The sequence below is a fragment of the Apus apus genome, chromosome 4, assembly GCF_020740795.1.
Source record: "Apus apus isolate bApuApu2 chromosome 4, bApuApu2.pri.cur, whole genome shotgun sequence".
NCBI classification, from domain to species: Eukaryota; Metazoa; Chordata; class Aves; order Apodiformes; family Apodidae; genus Apus; species Apus apus.
In genome coordinates this window covers 17,158,802-17,176,606 of record NC_067285.1, presented here as the reverse complement: position 1 = coordinate 17,176,606, position 17,805 = coordinate 17,158,802, and the positions used below count along the sequence as shown (strand labels likewise).

Here is a 17,805-nt window from a genome sequence, read left to right as displayed (position 1 = left end):
CAGACACATAGATTATATGTGTGTGTATATATATATGTAAAATCAGACTTGTCAGCACATGAGTATATGGGGCACTTAATGACTACTTAATACAGCATGTCTGACTTCTGAGCAGTGGGCACTTGCTTTCTAGTGTCTCGCTGTATAATCTCCATGCTAATATTGTGGTAGCTAATATTGATCTTTTTTTATAAGACTGGCTTTTTAATATTCATTAATTAATTTACTTTTCCAGGTGTTTGCCTCGCTGATGAAGGACAACAAAGAAGGGGACAAGAGCCATAGCCCAGCACTGAAAAGCTAATCATCATGTTGAGGTTAATTGAAAATGTGGAAAACCACTTGATGACAAAGGAGCTTTCACATCGCTTCTATGTGGAAAAGCACTACAGAAAATGTGAAAGTGAGATGGAAAACCAACAAAGCTCTCAGTGGAGTAATGAACTGATGAAATCTTCACCCTTTTTGCCAGTATTAGCTTTTGTCATGGGAAGATTTGTTTTCACACGGAATACTAAAACCTACGAAACTGAGAAGCAGGGGAGTTCATATTTAATATTTTAAAAGAATCAGCTCAATGCAATAAACATTTGTAATAACTTCTGTTGGTACTTTAACAAAAATTTTGAGGCATAACTTTTTTTACAAATACCACAAAGGCACTTTTTTGGGGGGATGAGGGAAATGCTAAATCTTAAGGCCCTGAAACTGCTATCCAAACCAAATGCTTTGGTACAAATATTACCTCCAAAATTAACCATTTGAAAGTATTGAGGACCAAATAAGCTTGTGTGGTATGTTTGAGTGCAAGATGGTTAAAAATTGGGTAAGGGGTATTGTCTTATTTGCCTGTTGTGTTTTTTTTTTTTTCTTTAAGTTGCAGCTTCATTCTTCAGTCTGGGCAAATGTAATTAACTCAGGAACTGTGGAAGTATTCTGCCCAAACCTGCTAGAGTGAAAACATCTGAATTTTAAACAGTGGTAAGATCAAGGCTATTTGCTTCAGACTGTACAGTTTTCAAAGCAAGTGGTGTTAAGCATTTGTTTTGGTGTATTGGTTATTAACAATGAAGTGGGTATTCTGTGAAAGGGTTTTAGCCACCAGAAGTTTTATTTTGTTGAGCCGTTTCCAACTAAGAACTACTTGTATGGATTGATGAACACTAGATTGACAAAGCTATCTGCAGACTTTGTGTTGTCAAAGGAGCAGCCACTTTTAACACTTCGGAATAATGCAGACAGAATAATTTTTGAAAGTTATATTTTATTAGTGTGCAATACTGAAATCCAAAAAGCATCTGGTTTAGTGATACTTAATTTTTTAACATCTTTTAACTGTGAGACATAAGGCCATGCTGTATGTGTCACAGCAGATATTTTCAAACGTTTCTCAGAGATGCTGTACAAGAACTTGTGATTGTAGGGGATGGAAATTTTAAACTGGGTAGCACTGCAGGTGGGGAGCACTTGCATTCTCTTGGTCCATTTTTGCTAATGTTTATGTAAATAAACTCCTTACATGTGGGTTTTTGTAACTGGTCCCTCTGTGGAAATCAAGTCAAAATGACCATCACGTACTTTTGAGTGCAGGAGGCTTCCAGTTGTCTGGTGTTTAAAAGCAGTCTACGTAATCGGGGTAAAGATTTAGTGTGGTGTAACTTACATTGCTATCTGGTTAAAAACTACATATATGCTACTCATAACGTTACAATTTGAAATTTAAATGTCAGATTTTTCTCAACTTGTGTATTCACTACTTTAATTGGATCCAATTTGTCTTATATTTTTGTGTTATCTTGTACAGTTTTCTTACTTTTCAACTATAAATCTGTATATAACTGTAAATAGAAGGGCCAAGCCTTCCTTTAAGACCACTAGTAACAGTTCCTGTGTAAATAAAACTTTCAGCAGCCGTGCTCGGTGCTTCTTGGTCGCTCCTCCCCCCTCGCTGCTCAGCGGGCAACCGGGCCCGGCGGCTCGTGGGCCCCTTCCCCTCGCTCCTGGCGCCTGGACCGTCCCGGTGAGCTCAGCTCGCTGCGTGTGCAGCCTCGGGGAGGAGCCGGGGGGCGGGTGTTGCGGGGGGGGGCGGGTGTTGCGGGGGGGGGGGCGGGTGTTGCGGGGGGGGGGGCGGGTGTTGCGGGGGGGCGGGGCCGGGGGGTGAAGCCGGGGCCGCCCTTCCCCAACGGCCGCCGCCAGGGGGCGCTGCCGCCGCGCGCGGGCTGCCCCGCCCCTCCCGCCGCCGCCGCCGCGCTCGGGCCGCCATGAAGCCGGTAGGTCGGGGCGGGCCGGGGCGAGCGGGGCCCGGGCCTCCCGCTGCCCCGTGTGCGGCTGCGGGGCGCCTCTGGCCGGGCTGACGCCGCGGCGGCCCGGCCCGTGCTTGGCGGCCGCTGGGCCTCTGCGCGGGCTCGCCCGGCGCTGCGCGGCTGCGGCCCCGCGTGGGGTGGGGGCGAAGCGCGGGTGCCCGAGCAGCCCGCCCGGCGGGGCCGCGTCCCCCCCGCCTCTCGCGGGTGGTTTTGCCAAGAGAAAGGCCAGGAGGAGGAAATTAATGGCAGCTGCTGGTTCTCGTGCGGGGCTGCGCGGGGCTGCGGCGTGCCCTCCCGCCGGGCCGCGGGGTGGGGGCGTCCTGCGCTGCAGCTGCCGCGTCTCACGGCGCGGGGTGTGTGACACGGGGACGGGCCTCACGGTTGCTTCTGCCTCGTCAGTGCTTTCCCAAGAGTCACATCTAAAAAGGGAAGATAAAGGTGAACTGGCAGAGATTCCAGATTTGAAGAGGCCTGCACTGGTCCAGCCACCTGTCCCCGTCCCAAAGGGACACGCCATGACCAGAACTCTACTGTAAGGATGGCCTGTCTTCCCTCCGCAGCCCATGCCTTCCCATGCCCCTTAGCAGATAAGCTGTGATTGCTCCATTTCCATCCTGAACTCTTCTGGGAGCCTTCAGTAGTTTTGGCACAGCGTGTGTTTGCGTTGATCTGTGCATCCAGGCTTTCCTGAGCCTTCTTTCTCATGACCATGGTGGCTCCCTGAGCTCTAGCACCTGTAACACGGACACAGTTTCTGCGTTGTGCTGAGCCTTGCACTGGGCAGCCTCTCCATGAAGCTGTTGGTCATGGAGAGTTTGGGGCAGGAGAGAGTCAGACCTCAGCCTGGGGAAGTGTGTTTGCAGGAGAACATTTGCCTGAGGCTGTGGCCTTGTAGCAGAACCTCCAAACCCTATTGTGTGCTTGGTGAGAACAGTGTTGTGAAGAGAGGAGACAGTGCTTGGGAGCACAGGGGCAAAGAACTGTGCCCTGATGATCTGTTTACCATACTTTTGAGTGTTCACGTGTCTAAAAGTGGTGGATGTAGGACTTAATAAAAATCATCGAAGAATGTTTCTGCGGAAGGTTTTTTGCAGCTCTCTCTTCCCAAAATTTAACTCAGTTGGGTAAACTTGGAGCTAACAGATGATACCACTTGGAAGAAACACTTTCTTCAACCCTGACGGAAACAGGAACTTTAAGAGGTTTGAAACAGTAAAATAAGTTTTACAAAGGCTATGAACATGTCAGTTACTTGTAGTTTTCTGTTTGTTTCCTAGAGAAGAAACACAAAACGTGTTCCAAGCTTTCGCAAGTTACTGAGAACTAGTAAAATAAAGCTTGACAACAAATTAAAGAATAAACAGTATAAGCAGCAGAGCACTGCTAAAAAGTATCGAAAGGAACAAAAGAAGCTAAGGGAGGCTGTCAGAGATGCTATCTCTAGGAAACCTTTTCCATTGGAAGAATGCAAGAAGAAACAAGTTGGTAAGTGTTTACTCAGTATTATTTTTGTAAGCAAAAAGGTATCCTGCTGCTTCATGTTGAAAAACCATGTATCAAGAAAACATTTTTTGTGTATAAATAATTGCTGTTCTTGTTTAAAGGAAAGAAAGGGAGGGTTTTGAAAAGTATAAAATGTAGCCGTTCTGGCAGTGAGATCTGACAGTTGCAGATGGTAGTAATGTGTTTGTTCTAATAATTATTTGATGTCAAATTAAAGGGGCACTTTTCTGGGGTAACACAAAACACACAGAGGTTTGTGAGCTCAAGGTTGAAGTAAAGTAGGGAGGGTTAGGTTTTCAAGCTTGAATATACATACAGAATCTTAATCTGTACACGTCTTCTAAAACAGCTGACAGACAGGAAGAAGTGGAAGAAGATGCTCTTCCACTGGACATGATGGATGAAGATGACTTAAAATTAATGGAAGATTTGGCTCAAAATGCATCCTTTTTAACCAGAGATCTTTCTTCTAAGTGAGTGTTGTTGTGATCTCTACTTTTCATACTAGTTCAGCTTTGTGTGGTTAATATGTAATTAATATGTAATGTAATATATATATCAGGAGGTCACTTTCAGTCTGGTGTTTCTTTGCAGTTCTAGTTTAGTGTTTCCTTAGTCTGTCAGTACATTCAGTATTAATGTATTGACATGTATCAGTCAATTCACCTGCTCTGCTTGACCTTCAGGATACTATTTCTGCGCAGTGTTCCTTCCCGTTAGGTCCCTGGCTGTGAGATGAGTAGCATTCCTCAAACTGAAAGGAATGCTTTAATTTGTATACAGTATTTTTTTTCTGGATAGGCTATTCAGGACATTCCTTGACTTTGGGCCACTGTGCTTCCATATTTATTGCATTGCAAATTGCTGTAAAAAGAGAGTTCTGGAAGCCATGTCTGTAAACAGATGCAACACCAAAAAATTCATCCAAAAAAAATTGTTGCCAGTTTTCCGGAGCAAGGTGTTAGGTAGAGTTCACAATGAAATGTATAGAAGGGTAGTTGCTCTTTTGCCTGTTTCACAGGTACTAGCTTTTAGGTCTGTTCATCATTTTCCCTTAAACTGGAATGTCTTTCTAATCTGCTTTACTCTGATCAACTATAATAATTCCTAAGAGCATGTAAAATCACAGAATCTGGATGTCTGGTATGACCCAGAATTTCCCTTGTTTTCACAGCAGCTGTAGAAGGCTAATTCATTTAGTTTGCCTTGTACTTTTCAGTGAGCCTGTTCACATCAAAAAACGAAAACATGAAAGTGTGATTGAGAAATACGAGAAGGTGCCAAGACGTATGCAGACTGAGCCAGAAAAAGAAGTCATCCATCTGCTTCCCATCAAAGACAAAGGTGGCATTATTCCCCAAACTGTGGAAAAACCAGGTAAGACACAGATTCCAGAATCAGTAGAGTAGTCAACTTCTATATAATGTAGTCTTTTAAAATTCCACAGTGTTTGTCACATGCTTGACACTAAACACTCTGTTTTTGCAGTTCTCAGTGTTGGACAGGATGAAGAAGAGGAGGCAGAAGAAATGGAAGAAGGAGAGGGTAACAACACATCATGTTTGCTTTTTGCTGTTTTTTGTTCTTTGTTGTTTTTTCCCCAAGTGACTGACATATTTGAAGAGTACTTTGCTGTTCCCTAAGGAAGTTTGTAATTTAAATATTTTTTGTTTAGGATGTTTCTGATCTATGTTCATTACCATCTTGCCCCCAAAGCGTAACAGGGATTCAGAACTTCCTTTCTTACATGTTAGGATCCCAGGATCTGAGGAACAGCAGGCTTCAGAATCTCTTTCTTTAAAATTATTTTGGTTTTCACCTGGAATTGATGTTTGCATGAAATTCCTTATAATCACTTCTGTCATCTTTGCTACTGAGAAGGGAAATCTTGGTCTTACTTAAAGAATACAGGCTATGTTTCTAGTTTGATTTCTCTGACATCATTTTGAAATGCAGTTCAGGACAAAGACTTCTGTAGGCTTTTGAGTGTCTGTCTTTGTCTTGAACATTTTTTACTTAAAGTATCAGGATACCAGGAAATTCAGATTTTGATTTGCAGCTTGCTATGCAGTTAAGAGTCCTGTTCAATCAACAGTTGCAGCTGTAAATCTGCTACTCCTGGGTTATTATTATCTAACTATAATCTGAAGTTGAGGAAGGACCTACTTGTAGCAAAATAATAGTCTGAAAACACAAATAAAACAATTGTATTTTTAAAAGAAAAAGTGGTGGGTGAATATTTTGTTGCTAATTACAGAGCCCTGCAGTTTCTTGGCACAGTTGGGATCATATGTTCAGCTTATTTGTTCCCATTGTACTTAGAGAGTACCAGTTGCAGATTCAAAAACATTTGGTCCATTTCTTTTTGCAAAGATTAAGGTTGTAGAGTGGAGCAAAAAGGAATCTCTGGGTTAATAAAAGCTCTACCAAGGTCCTTAAAACTTATTTTTCTGTGGAACTGGTTGTGTTACTGTTGTGTGGTGTTACTGCAGCGCCCATTGGAAATGCAGGATCTAGAACTGTACTTTGCAATATGGTATTTGTTAAGTGGCTTCCGAGTGACCCTCCTTTCTAACACTCACACCTTGTGCTAGACTTCGATGAAGAGCCCCTGCCTGTTCTCTCTCCTGAGGAAATGGCTGCTCAAAGGAGACAAAAGCTGCAGGAGAGGAAGATGCACATAGCTGCCTTAGCATCGGCCATTCTGTCTGAGCCAGACAACAATGTAGGTAGCATTTTGTTAACATGCATGTATGTGTGCCTGTGTTGTGCAGTAGGTCAGTAAATAAAGATCTGAAGTGTCTAGACAATAGCAAAAGCAGAAAAATACATGAGTAAAACAAGGGAAAAGGTCAGTGTTCTATCACTTCTGAAGGGGTGGCAAACAGTGAAACTGTTGCCAGGGGTGCAGCAGTGAGTCAGGTGAAGATCCAGATGTCCAGACCATGCTTCATAGAACCACAGAACAGTTTGGGTTGGAAGGGACCTTAAAGACCATCTAGTTCCAACCCCCCTGCATGGGCAGGGAAACCTCCCACTTATACGAGGTTGCTCAAAGCCCCATCCAACCTGGCGTTGAATTAGGTGTTTGCTCTGTTCGGTTGTTATTTGTCCCTCTGAATAGTTGTGGTTTTAGGAATAATACTGGCTGTGATATTTCTTGACCAAACTGCCTTGTTCCTTAAGGAAGACCCTTACTTAAGCTTTGATTTCAGGGTTGTATCTCATAGTTCTCAGTGTTTCAGGTTATGCTAGTAATTTGCTGTCTTTCTGTGCAACTCTGAAATACCAGGGTAGTTTTGAACATTCCCAAGATAAACATTTTGTTTGACTATCCAGCATCTCTTCCCTCTTCATACAGTGCTAAGTAGAGTCTGAGTAACTCTACTAAGTTAGTTTTTTTCTCTTTCTAGTATTTAGAAGTGGGGCTTGTTTCTTGTGGCCAACTTTATCTGAAATGTAAATTGTCCTTCATCAGTTTGTGTGATCTGCAACTGACTTTGTCTGCCTTTTATCTTAATCAGATTAAAAAGCTGAAGGAGCTGCGTGCCATGCTGGTGGAACAGGATCCTAACGTGGCTGTGATTGTTCGGAAGCTGGTCATGGTGTCTTTAATGGAAATATTCAAGGATATTGCACCTTCTTACAAAATTCGTCCTCTGACAGAAGCAGAAAAGGCTACCAAGGTGAAATACCACATTTCTTTTATGGAGAATTGTGAGAAGCTCAGATTTTTTAAAGTTATGCCAAATACTAATACTGATTTGTTTAATATGAATTTATGGTTTTGAGCAAAGGGTGACAAATACACAAGTGCTTGTGGAAACTCTGAAACTGTGACCGTTTCAGGGGCAGAGTTTTTGTTTTGAACCTTTAATTTATGTACTTCCTTCAGTAAGCAGGTGACGTGCTGGTGGTAATGGAGGGGAAAAAATAATGAGAAAGTAGCATACCAAACCTGCCTGAGTTTCATCATAACCCTTGGGCATAAGACAATGTTCTGTGTCATAAGGGAACTGAGAGGAACTAGAAGTAAAGCAGATTAGGCAACATGGTCACCTAACTGGCACAGATTTCTGTGAAATTTGTTCAATGTTTTGCTGAACAAATGCAGAATAACTTGTTTGCTGGAGCTTGTTTTTAACCCATTCTTTAGAAGGTTTCTTGAATATAGGTAGTGCAGTTTAGACTCATGGCTTTAAAATAACATCTAGTTACAAATCTCACTTCAGTACCTGTAAATTAAATCAGCCTAGTTGGAAAAGCACAAAAATATGTAGAATATTTCAATACATTGAAATATTTTAATACATTTCTAGGAGTGTCTGTCTAGAAGAAAAAACTTATAATTTGTTAAAAAATTTCAGGTTCTTTTAACCACTGGCTAATTTCACAATTTAGCTCTTGAAATCAAATTTCATGTGTAATATGTTTGCAGGTTAAAAAAGAAACTCAGAAACTAAGAGAATTTGAAGAAGGCCTTGTGAGCCAGTATAAATTTTACTTGGAAAATCTGGAACAAACAATTAAAGGTACAGTCAACACTTCCAGTTTTTGGTGGTAGATGCAAAATCGTTTGCAGCACCACAGTGAACCTGCTCTGATTCAATGCTAACTGCTGTCTTTCCTGAAAGTACTGTTTCATGTAAGTGCGTGGGAGAACGCCTGCAGTAGTTAAAAGTGTAAATATTTTAGAAGCTTCCCTATACTCTGAAAGGTGATCACTAAAACCAATATTTTATGCAGATTGGAAACAAAGGAAGTTGAAGAAAAGCAATGTCATCTCATTAAAAGCATATAAAGGTCTAGCAGAGATTGCAGTGAAGTGTCTGTGTGAGCTGCTTGTGGCCCTACCCCACTTTAACTTCCACAACAACATCATTGTTCTCATTGTTCCACTCATGAATGAGACATCAAAAATGGTAAGTGATTTTATGATTAGGGAGTTTTGCTTTGCATTAAAAATAATTATTTCTGAGCTTTATTCCACAGTATCCAGGTACTGTGGCCTTATCTTTTTGCTCCTTTACAGGCTGTGTCCACCTTCTAACTAGTTAATACCATTAGTATTATAATTTAGCTGTTGTGGTAGACTTGGCTTTACAGGATGATTTGTTTGAATTCACTTTTCAGATTTCTGAACTGTGCTTTGAGGCAGTTAAGAAGCTCTTCAAACAAGACAAGTTGGGCTATGCTTCACTCGGTGTTGTTAAGGTCATTTCTGGCCTTGTGAGGGGTAGAAATTACGATGTTAGACCTGAGGTAAGACTTTTTTTTTTTTTACTACTACACAATTTTCTTCCTTCAGTGTTTTTTTTTAAAAAACTGAAAGTTTAAGTTAGTGTGGCTGCTGGCTACAGACAAGCAGAATTTCCTCTGTCAGAACACAGACAGATGAGGAGTGGGCTGAGACAGAGGGTTAGAAGGAGAGAGATGGGGCAGGGGAAGGAGACTGGGAGGAGATCAGCTTTCAACAGAGGCAGGGAAGCTTCAAGTGAGAGAGGCAGAGGGAGCAATGGATAGAAAGGGACAGTGCTGGGGAAGGAACTGGAAGCAAAGGTAAGAGATAGAGACATGAAGGAGCAGAAGGAGGGTAAATGGAAGAACCTTTGACCAGAAAAGCCTGAATGGAATTCAGGATTTCCTACCTTCTCCATTCCTCTGTTGTGGATCACCTTTAATTTTATTTGTCTTACTTTACAATAGGTATTAAAAGTATTTCTTCACTTAAGAATTAAGGAAGTAGAATTACAAAAAGATTCCGAAGACATTGCACCAAAGAAAAAATTCATGACTTACAAAGAGAAAAGAAAAAATCTTTCCAGAATGCAGAGAAAGGTATGACGTGTTCTTTTTCATGCTCCACTTCAGTGACTTCATGTAGCAGTTTGTTCTAGCAATGATTGCACTTCTCCTGTTGCCATTGTTAACTCTCAGCTACTTGAAAATTTATGAGGTTTTACAGGGAATTTCATTATCTTCCTAATTTTGTTCTCTTTCTGGTGTTGGTAATGCCTTTTATTGGTTGTTTCTGATAGGAGAGAATATATCCAAGCTGGTTACCCTGTAGCATCACAGGGTGACTTAAGGAACTCACCAAGCACAGAAAATTTGTTCTCTGGGTACTTTTGGAACCTGGATGTCCAGGCTGGCTGGAAACGTGTATGTAACCTGTTGTCTTAAAATGACCTGTATGTTTTCAGTGGAAGAAAGCAGAAGAGAAACTGGAACGAGAACTCTTGGAAGCCGAAGCATCAGAAAGTAAAGAAAAGAAACTGAAACTGGTAAGTAATGTAGCAATTCTTTTCCTATTTTTGCAAAGTAGCAGCTCCTAACCCTTTTGTAACCACATCTCCCCTCCATCTGAACTTGTCGTCTATCTTTCCACACTTCTACATAGTGTTCACAGCTTACAAACATTTTGCCTGTGCCAGAGGTCTAAGTTTTAGTAAACCAAGCCCTCACAGTTTACCCAGGAAAGCCAGCTTAGCCATTCCTATTTCCTTCTGTTCCCTGCACAAAAAGGTATTTCAAGCCATTGACACAGGTCCTCCAGGTGCCCTGTTCCTGTTACATGTGACACTGTTGTGGCTGTTACCAGCCTCTTAGAGCAGCCATTAGGCAAAGGAGGAGTGTGGCTAGTTTGGAGCGAGGGGAAGTGAGGCTGTTTAGCTTGGAGAGGGTGAGGGGACAGGAGAGTAGGACTTGGGCTTTTCAGCATAAGAGCAGAGGTGGCCGTGTCAGGGCCAGTTTGGGAGGCCTGAGTGCAGACTTGGACAGAGAGGAGCATTTTCAGTGGAGTTTAAGTGAAGTAGAAATGTCTGGTTTTCATGCTTAAGTATTTTTTTTTCTTCCCTTCAGCACACAGAGACCTTGAATATTGTATTTGTAACTTACTTCAGAATCTTGAAGAAAGCTCAGAAGTCTCCACTTTTGCCAGCCGTGCTAGAAGGTCTTGCAAAGTAAGAACTTAGACAACTTTCTTTTGTGTGTGTTAGAAAAGACATAAAGCACTAAAGGGTTTTTTGACTTTGAAAGGGAGTTGTAAGCACCGAGAGAAGACTGTCCCTGACAAATTGGTTGAAAGTCTTTTCTTTCTCTGCTGAAGTTTTCACCTACTTCTGAAAGAATGTCATTGTGGTGTGAAATTTCCCGTGATAGAATTGATAAGGTGCAAAACCTGCAGGGTGTGATGTGATTCCGTTATTTTGTCTGATTACTTCCTGAAGAACATTAGCATGACTCTACAGGGAAGACTGTGATTAGCAGTTGGGGGCTGAATCATCCATGTGAAGATAATAGTGTTCAGCATTTGATTTATCTCTGCTTTTAAGGTGTGGATTTTGGCAATTCAAAATATTTTGAACTGAGCTTGCAGATAACATCTGTAGTTTCAAAATAAACATCTCTTTGGTTCAAGGTTTGCTCATCTCATAAATGTGGAATTTTTTGATGACCTATTGATTGTTCTTCATTCTCTTATTGCATCTGGGGTAAGTCAGGCTTACTTTTGTTACAATTTTCTTAAAATTATGTTTTTTTGGCTACTTAAATCAATTTTGTATTCTTAGGATTTAAGCTATCGTGAAAGTCTCCATTGTATTCTCAGTGCTTTTCATATACTCTCTGGTCAAGGTAAGAGATCTTTCAAAACAAACTTTTGTTTAACATTGTCTGATAAATTAATGGCACAAATGTATTTATTTGGGATTATGTTAATAGGCGATGTTCTTAACATTGACCCGATGAAATTCTACACACATCTTTACAAGACACTGTTCAGCCTACATGCAGGTAACAGCAAATCCTTATTTTCACTATTTACCCAGGTAATGTTTATTCTGCTGTTTGCTATCAGAGCCTTAATATAGTGTTAATAAACTACAGTTGTTTTAAGATACCTGAGTTCTGAAAAGACTACTGTCTATTTTAATCTACTTTTTCCTCAAGTTGCACATTGCATTACTGCAATACAAAACCTAAAAGAGTTATTGCAATATATGATAACAGGCTCTAATAATGTAATTTCATTAGGGAGTATCAAGGATGTGAACTTGGATAAGCATTTATCCTGTCCTCAGTTTTTTACTTTCTTATAATTGTTTCTTTCAGTGGCAGTTGAAAAATTATCTATTTTCTCTCTAAATCTTTCTCTAGTAGAGAAAACATCTTATTTTTCTAATATAATTAAAAAATAATATCAGTTTCTGTTTTCTTAAATATCCAGTTTATGTTTCCGATTTTTATAATTATGATGTGCTAATTTTCTAATCTAAATTTTCTAATAATTCTGAGAAGCTGATCAGTTTACTTTAAAAGTTTGAAATTAACATCATTTTAGTTAGCTTCATAAATCACTAAGAAGGAAAGACTGAGAAAAAACATTCTACAGTTCTGGAATGGTAAAAGACTAAATCGTTGCACTGTTTAACCATTTATTGAAGATGAAGTAATGAGTGAACTTAGGGTTAAACACAGTTTCTAATATGTAGACCTTTTTTATGGAACAGGTATTTTCTTAGAAAGGAGCACAGAAACAATGCTACTTTTTTCTGTTAAAAGCTGGGCTGTTTTTACCAAGAAAGGATGGATATGTCTACATCACATCAGTGCTGTGTTTGAACCTCTCAGCTTTCAGGCTGTTTCTCAGGTTCCAGTGTACAGTCAGTGGAGGAGTGCTTAGCTGTCTGTTCCTCAACATGGTTACTAACTCTCTGTCTGAAATTCCGCCTGTGAGGTCGTACCAATGATGACATAGGGATCGTGCTCCAGTGCCTGGATGTCATGTTTGCCAAGCGGAGGAAACAAGTTTCACAGCAACGAGCTCTTGCTTTCCTGAAGCGACTTTCCACGCTTGCTCTTCATGTACTTCCAAACTCCAGTGTTGGGATCCTGGCAACAAACAGGGTACTAATGCAGGTAAGTTTTACTTGTTGGAATTTTTAGCTCACTGGTTGGAGCTTGCTGAATTTTTTTATAAATTGATTCTATACAAAATATTTTGAAGCATCTTAAGCAAGAATGATGAAAACAAAGTATCCTTAAATGCTGCTGAGACTGAATAACATGTAATAAATGCTCGATTTAACCATGTTAATTCAGTCGTGTTTGGTTCTGGGTTTTTTTGTGTGTTGTAGACATTCCCAAAGATGGACCTCTTACTAGACAATGAGTCTCAGGGCAGTGGAGTTTATCTGCCAGAACTAGATGAACCAGAACATTGCAATGCTCAGAACACAGCGCTCTGGGAGCTGCATTTACTGCAGGTTAGTGAGGATCTGAGACGTACAAGTCAGCAGTAAATAGCTGCTATATGCTTATGTTTTATACACATAGAGAACAAAGGTCTTCAGGCTTATCAATCAAATCTGGCCCACATGAGCCTATTCTGTATGAAGAGGAAAAGCATCACAGTTGTATAGGGAAGGAATGAGCTCAGAAGAGGATGTTATGCATCCTGTACATTAGTACCACACTGCATCTTACTGCAAGATACCTTATAGGTCTCCTTGAGAGACTTTTTCAGTCTCAGTTCTCTTGCAGTCCAGCCCTTCTCCAGGGAGCAACTGACACCCTGATCTGTCATTACAGACAGGGCTTAAGAGTTTGGGGCTCGGGTAGGACTTCCTCTACCCTGTCTCCTGCCTTCTGGGAGTAGAAATTAGATTAACTGGTGAGTTATGCTCACAGCATGACATACTACTGAATACATTTATGACTGGGTGTTCTCACTCAACCCCAGAAAACTGACTGATTTTGGGTGCTAAGTTTCTCTATCTAAAACAAAAGCAGAACCTTCTTATTGAAATTAAAATGAATGCCAAGAATCCACAGATAAATACATTATCTGTTATCCCTCTGTCAACTGCCTTCTTTCCTCCTTTCTTTCAGAGACACTATCATCCAACAGTGCAGAAATTCGCAGCTCACCTTATCGCTGGAGCTCCTACTGAAGGCTCAGGAGCTCTTTCACTTGATTTGAGCCAAAGGTGAGTTATCAAAGAGTTGTGTTTTTAAAAATAGTGCCCTGAAAAGTAGCTGTTGCTCATACTTTATTAAAAGAATCTCTAAAAATAATTCTCCATGAAATTAAAAGATTCTGTTCTTCCAGCTTACTTGCTTTGTTCTTCTGCCAGTACAGAATGTTGGCTGCTTTTCTTTTTTTTTTTTTTTTTTTCCCTCTTTTGATTTTGAGGCTTTTTGCCAGGCTGTGACAAGGGTAAAAATGTCAAAGTGCAGTGTGCTTTCTTCCCATGGGAGCAAAATACCTGCATCTGCAGCCCTGAGTATGAATCAGGACCACTGAAACGTGGATGTCCAGTGTAAAGTGGAAACCAAGTTGCAGCTTAAGGTTCACAGTATGTTAAACTGTAAGAAGAGCCATCCTTGAGAGTAGGGTTCTAGTTCAGCATCCTGTCTTAAGCAGTCTGGAAGCGGGTGCCTCAGGAAAAGTGGAAACACAGCAGGCATGTAAGATACATACTCTGAGCAGTGTCCTAGCTTCTGACAGGTTTCAGCCTGGTGGATTTCCTGAACCTGATACCATTGTGTTTAGTACCTGTTAGTGGAATTGTTTTCACAGCTGTTCAGCTTCCCTTGATCCAAAGCACAGACTTTGCAAATACAGCATTGTTTGGTAAGGATTCCATGAGTCCACAGCTCATTACATCAAGAAATGAACAGTCTGTGCTATGACACTCTTTCTGTGCCTCACATGACTTGGTAGACCTCTATTATATTGTTCCTCCCTCTACCATTTCTTCTGGCTGAAGGGATCTGGCCCGGGCAGGAGCTGTTCCACATGTTTCATCATCTTTGTTGCTTTTTCCTGAACTTCTACCAATTTGTGTATTTCAAGATGAGGAAATTGAAGCCTTAGATGCAATATTTGAGATGTGGGTGATCTGTGGATTTATACATTGATGCAGCTATTTTCTGTTCCATTCAGTTTCTTTCCAGCTTCAAACAGCACTAAATATTTTCCTTAAGGTGACTGTGGTCAGCTTAGAGCCTGTTGTTTTTTGCCCCCCACTAAATTCCATTTGTCATTTTACCAACCCATCTCATCAAGTCTTACCTGTAGTTCATCACAGCAGCTCAGTCTTACTACTGCAAATAACTTGCAACTCTCCAGTTCATCTCTGTGTTGAAAAGCATAGGTCCTAGCACAGACCTTGTGGAAGTCCAGTTTCTTCCTGCCATTGCAAAAACTCCACATAGGACTCCTGTCCTCCATTTACTGTCTTTTAACCAGAGCTGTTCCCATGTGATGGTCTTCCCTGTTCTCCCATGGCTGCTTGATTTTCATAAAACTCTTTTGTGAGGAACTGTTGCTGATTCAGGCAGATTATATCAGCTAGGTAACCTTTAGCCACACTTTTTTTTCAAATATGTACAGGGCAAGCAGTGGCTGCTGGCAAACCAACAGAGCAGTTCTCTTGTCTCTCATCTCTGCTGTTCCCCAACTGAATATTTTATTTGCTTTAACTGCATTGTTCCCCAGATGTTGGCTTCTAGTTTTTTCCATCTTTTCCAGGTGATGCCCATGACTCTTGAGTTCTCTTCAAGCATGGTAGAGGGTGTGAAGGGTAGGAGTGGGGGAATAAGTTGCTCTTGGTTTGGTGATACATTATTTAGACATTTATCTAATGCCATTTTTCCTTCACTGTGTTTGGTTATAGGCCTTCTACAGAACTTTTTGAGGCATACAGTATGAGAGAAATGTCCTTTAACCCTCCTGTTGCATCAGTAACAGCCAGAAGAAAGGTACTATCTCATCTCTCTGTCCTTTTTTAACCACATGATACGCCAACATAACCTGTATCTGCTGGCTCCCTCTGCAGTGCCCAGGCATTAGCACACTTTAGTTTGGCCTTCCAGTTTCTGTACTTTCTGTCTCAACTTTTGTAACTGGCCTAAGATAACACTAACTATAAAGAAAACAGAAAAGCTTTGTGAAAGTTCCACTTCCCACAGCATCACTTAATGTAACAAGATGAATGTTGTAGCTATTACTTTACTTATTTATTGCCCTTTGCAGTGGTTCAGTGCAGATTTCTTATACAAACTCTTAACAAACTAATGTTTCTGTAACAAACTGATGTTTGTTCAAAAAGCAGTAACAAAAAGCCAGCTCTCTTTCCTCAGGAGGGGTAGTTGGCAGGACAGCTGGATATCCAGTCTTTGATCCCATGTGTAGCAGGATTCTGAGCCCCAGTAGTGTCAGTTTATAGCTGTAAAATGTAAATTTGAAGGGAACAAAGAGCTAAGGAGGAGAAACTGGTGAACACTTTTTAGATCCTCCGCACTGGATGTGTTCCATGTGCCAAGCCTCCGTTAAATGTTGTTTTTAAAACAAGTGTTTATTAATTTTCTTTCTTCCTCTTGAAAACATTATAACCTATTTACCTTGTTAGTGCCTCCAATTTGCAACTCAGTAATGTCAGATAAAGCCTTGAGAGCACTTCTTTTCTATTTTAGAGAAACAAATTCTGAAAATATATTGCTCTTAGTTATATGCACTTAAGTTATTCTGTCCTTTTACAATGACTTCTATTATTTTGTAATTTTCAGGATACATTCCCACAAACTGATTCATTTATAGATGGAGAACTAAACAGAAAGCTTCAACAACACATCAGTGAGGCTCTTGTTCACAGCCCCCTGGATTTTGCTAAACACTTGAAGAAATCATCCTTGTAAATCTATCAATCATGTTCAGTTGGCTTCTTAACTATGCAGAAAGAAATTTCCACTCATTATTAAAGGAATCCAAGCAGGCTTTTGTTTGAATATAGAAACAGACCAAAAAATGCATAGCAGGTTTTTCACACAGGTCATGTCTCTCTGTTTAACCACTGAGTCCACATTCTCAGGGCTCGGGAGCAACAATGAACAGGCACATCAGCAATTAGAAAAGATACAAACCCAGGTAATTTAACAATTGTTTGCAACCATGCGTTATAGTATTTTTGTTTATATATTTTCCAGTTTTTATAACAGAATACATACCTATGTGTTTCTGAGAAACCACTAGGTTGTGTTGATAAATTAATAAATAATTTTGAAATTTTAATATCATCTGACTTTGATGTTTAAGATACCTAGAGAGTTGCACTTTTCTGGTCTTCTTCTCATGTCTCCTGAACATTTATCTTGAAATTATTTTGCATTTGGTGGGGTTTTTGGGTTTTTTTTTTTGCCTTTGGTGAATCTTGGTATTGGCAAATTGAGATTATCAAATTCCAGTTCTGAACGATCATAATGATCGAAAACCTACTACACTGTCTTCAGTAAGCCATCACTGTCAAGAATACTACACAAATTCAAGGTAAGAATTTAAATGTGTTTTTTTATCTTAATTCCCAAATATTTGTTATTGCCTTGTTGTTTTAGACTCCATTTCCAGCTGCATGTTGGCTTTGCAAACAGTAAGTAAAATATATGAAGTAACTTAAAATTGTGTCTTGGTTTAATGTGAGTTCCAGTCTACAGGGGAGTGTGATGGGCTGTTCCTGTCTGGCAGCTGAAACGTTTTCTGGGGTGCAGTCAATAATGTGATAATGGTACATGTTGCAGGTTTTTCAAAGCTTTTGTTCAAGTCACTTAGCCTCCTTAAAGTCATCAGAAATTATTTATTTTTCTCTAGTGTATTTAGTCCTTTATCCTGATTTATGGCTCTTAGCTAGTTGTATAAATAATTTATTTTTATTTTAATACATATTTTTTAATATTAACCAGACTAGTTCACCAAATTTCAAGTAGTTAAATGTAAATTCACAAACATTTTTTGAATAGGCATCTATTAATGGATATAAAAAATACTATTTTAATATGTAGATTACAAAACTGCCTACATGTATTTCCATCTGTTTAGGCTGCCATTCCCATAGCTGTTGAGTAGTTCTGGTTAGTTGTTATATGGTTTCAAATACGGATGTGATTTAAACTCTAAAAATTCCAAGGGGGCTGTTTGTCAGTACTTTGTCCATTCAGGAAG

General features: G+C 40.2%; 2 protein-coding genes across 6 annotated transcripts in view; both read left to right on the top strand.

The window, feature by feature from the left end:
* Positions 1 to 1,916, top strand: part of TBC1D12 (TBC1 domain family member 12) — a 42,071-nt gene extending 40,155 nt beyond the window's left edge. For all 4 annotated transcript variants that reach the window (XM_051619837.1, XM_051619835.1, XM_051619834.1 and 1 more), the window contains one exon: positions 236 to 1,916. In XM_051619837.1, the coding sequence (XP_051475797.1) occupies positions 236 to 304 (69 nt within the window). In that variant the 3' untranslated portion in view covers positions 305 to 1,916. The remainder of the gene's footprint in view (positions 1 to 235) is intronic.
* NOC3L (NOC3 like DNA replication regulator) lies at positions 1,910 to 16,881 on the top strand. Of its 2 annotated transcripts, none has more exons than XM_051619832.1 (21): positions 1,910 to 2,020; positions 3,581 to 3,788; positions 4,156 to 4,279; positions 5,026 to 5,183; positions 5,295 to 5,351; positions 6,401 to 6,531; positions 7,331 to 7,492; positions 8,245 to 8,338; positions 8,553 to 8,728; positions 8,940 to 9,068; positions 9,513 to 9,644; positions 10,010 to 10,090; positions 10,668 to 10,768; positions 11,227 to 11,299; positions 11,378 to 11,441; positions 11,529 to 11,600; positions 12,544 to 12,725; positions 12,944 to 13,072; positions 13,698 to 13,795; positions 15,488 to 15,572; positions 16,380 to 16,881. In XM_051619832.1, exons 3-21 carry the CDS (start codon positions 4,200 to 4,202, stop codon positions 16,506 to 16,508), a joined length of 2,133 nt encoding a protein of 710 aa, XP_051475792.1. In that variant the 5' UTR covers positions 1,910 to 2,020; positions 3,581 to 3,788; positions 4,156 to 4,199; the 3' UTR covers positions 16,509 to 16,881. The 2 variants fall into 2 exon arrangements, with proteins under 2 accessions (XP_051475792.1, XP_051475790.1); XM_051619830.1 differs by lacking the exon at positions 1,910 to 2,020 and adding an exon at positions 2,227 to 2,270.
* The last annotated feature ends 924 nt before the right edge of the window (positions 16,882 to 17,805 follow it).

What these genes read in the sequence shown, in the direction of transcription:
- NOC3L (XM_051619830.1), top strand. An exon ending in TCTGGAACAAACAATTAAAG is followed by an intron (nt 8,339 to 8,552) that starts GTACAGTCAACA and finishes TATTTTATGCAG; the next exon opens with ATTGGAAACAAAGGAAGTTG. An exon ending in GGGAGCTGCATTTACTGCAG is followed by an intron (nt 13,073 to 13,697) that starts GTTAGTGAGGAT and finishes CCTTTCTTTCAG; the next exon opens with AGACACTATCATCCAACAGT.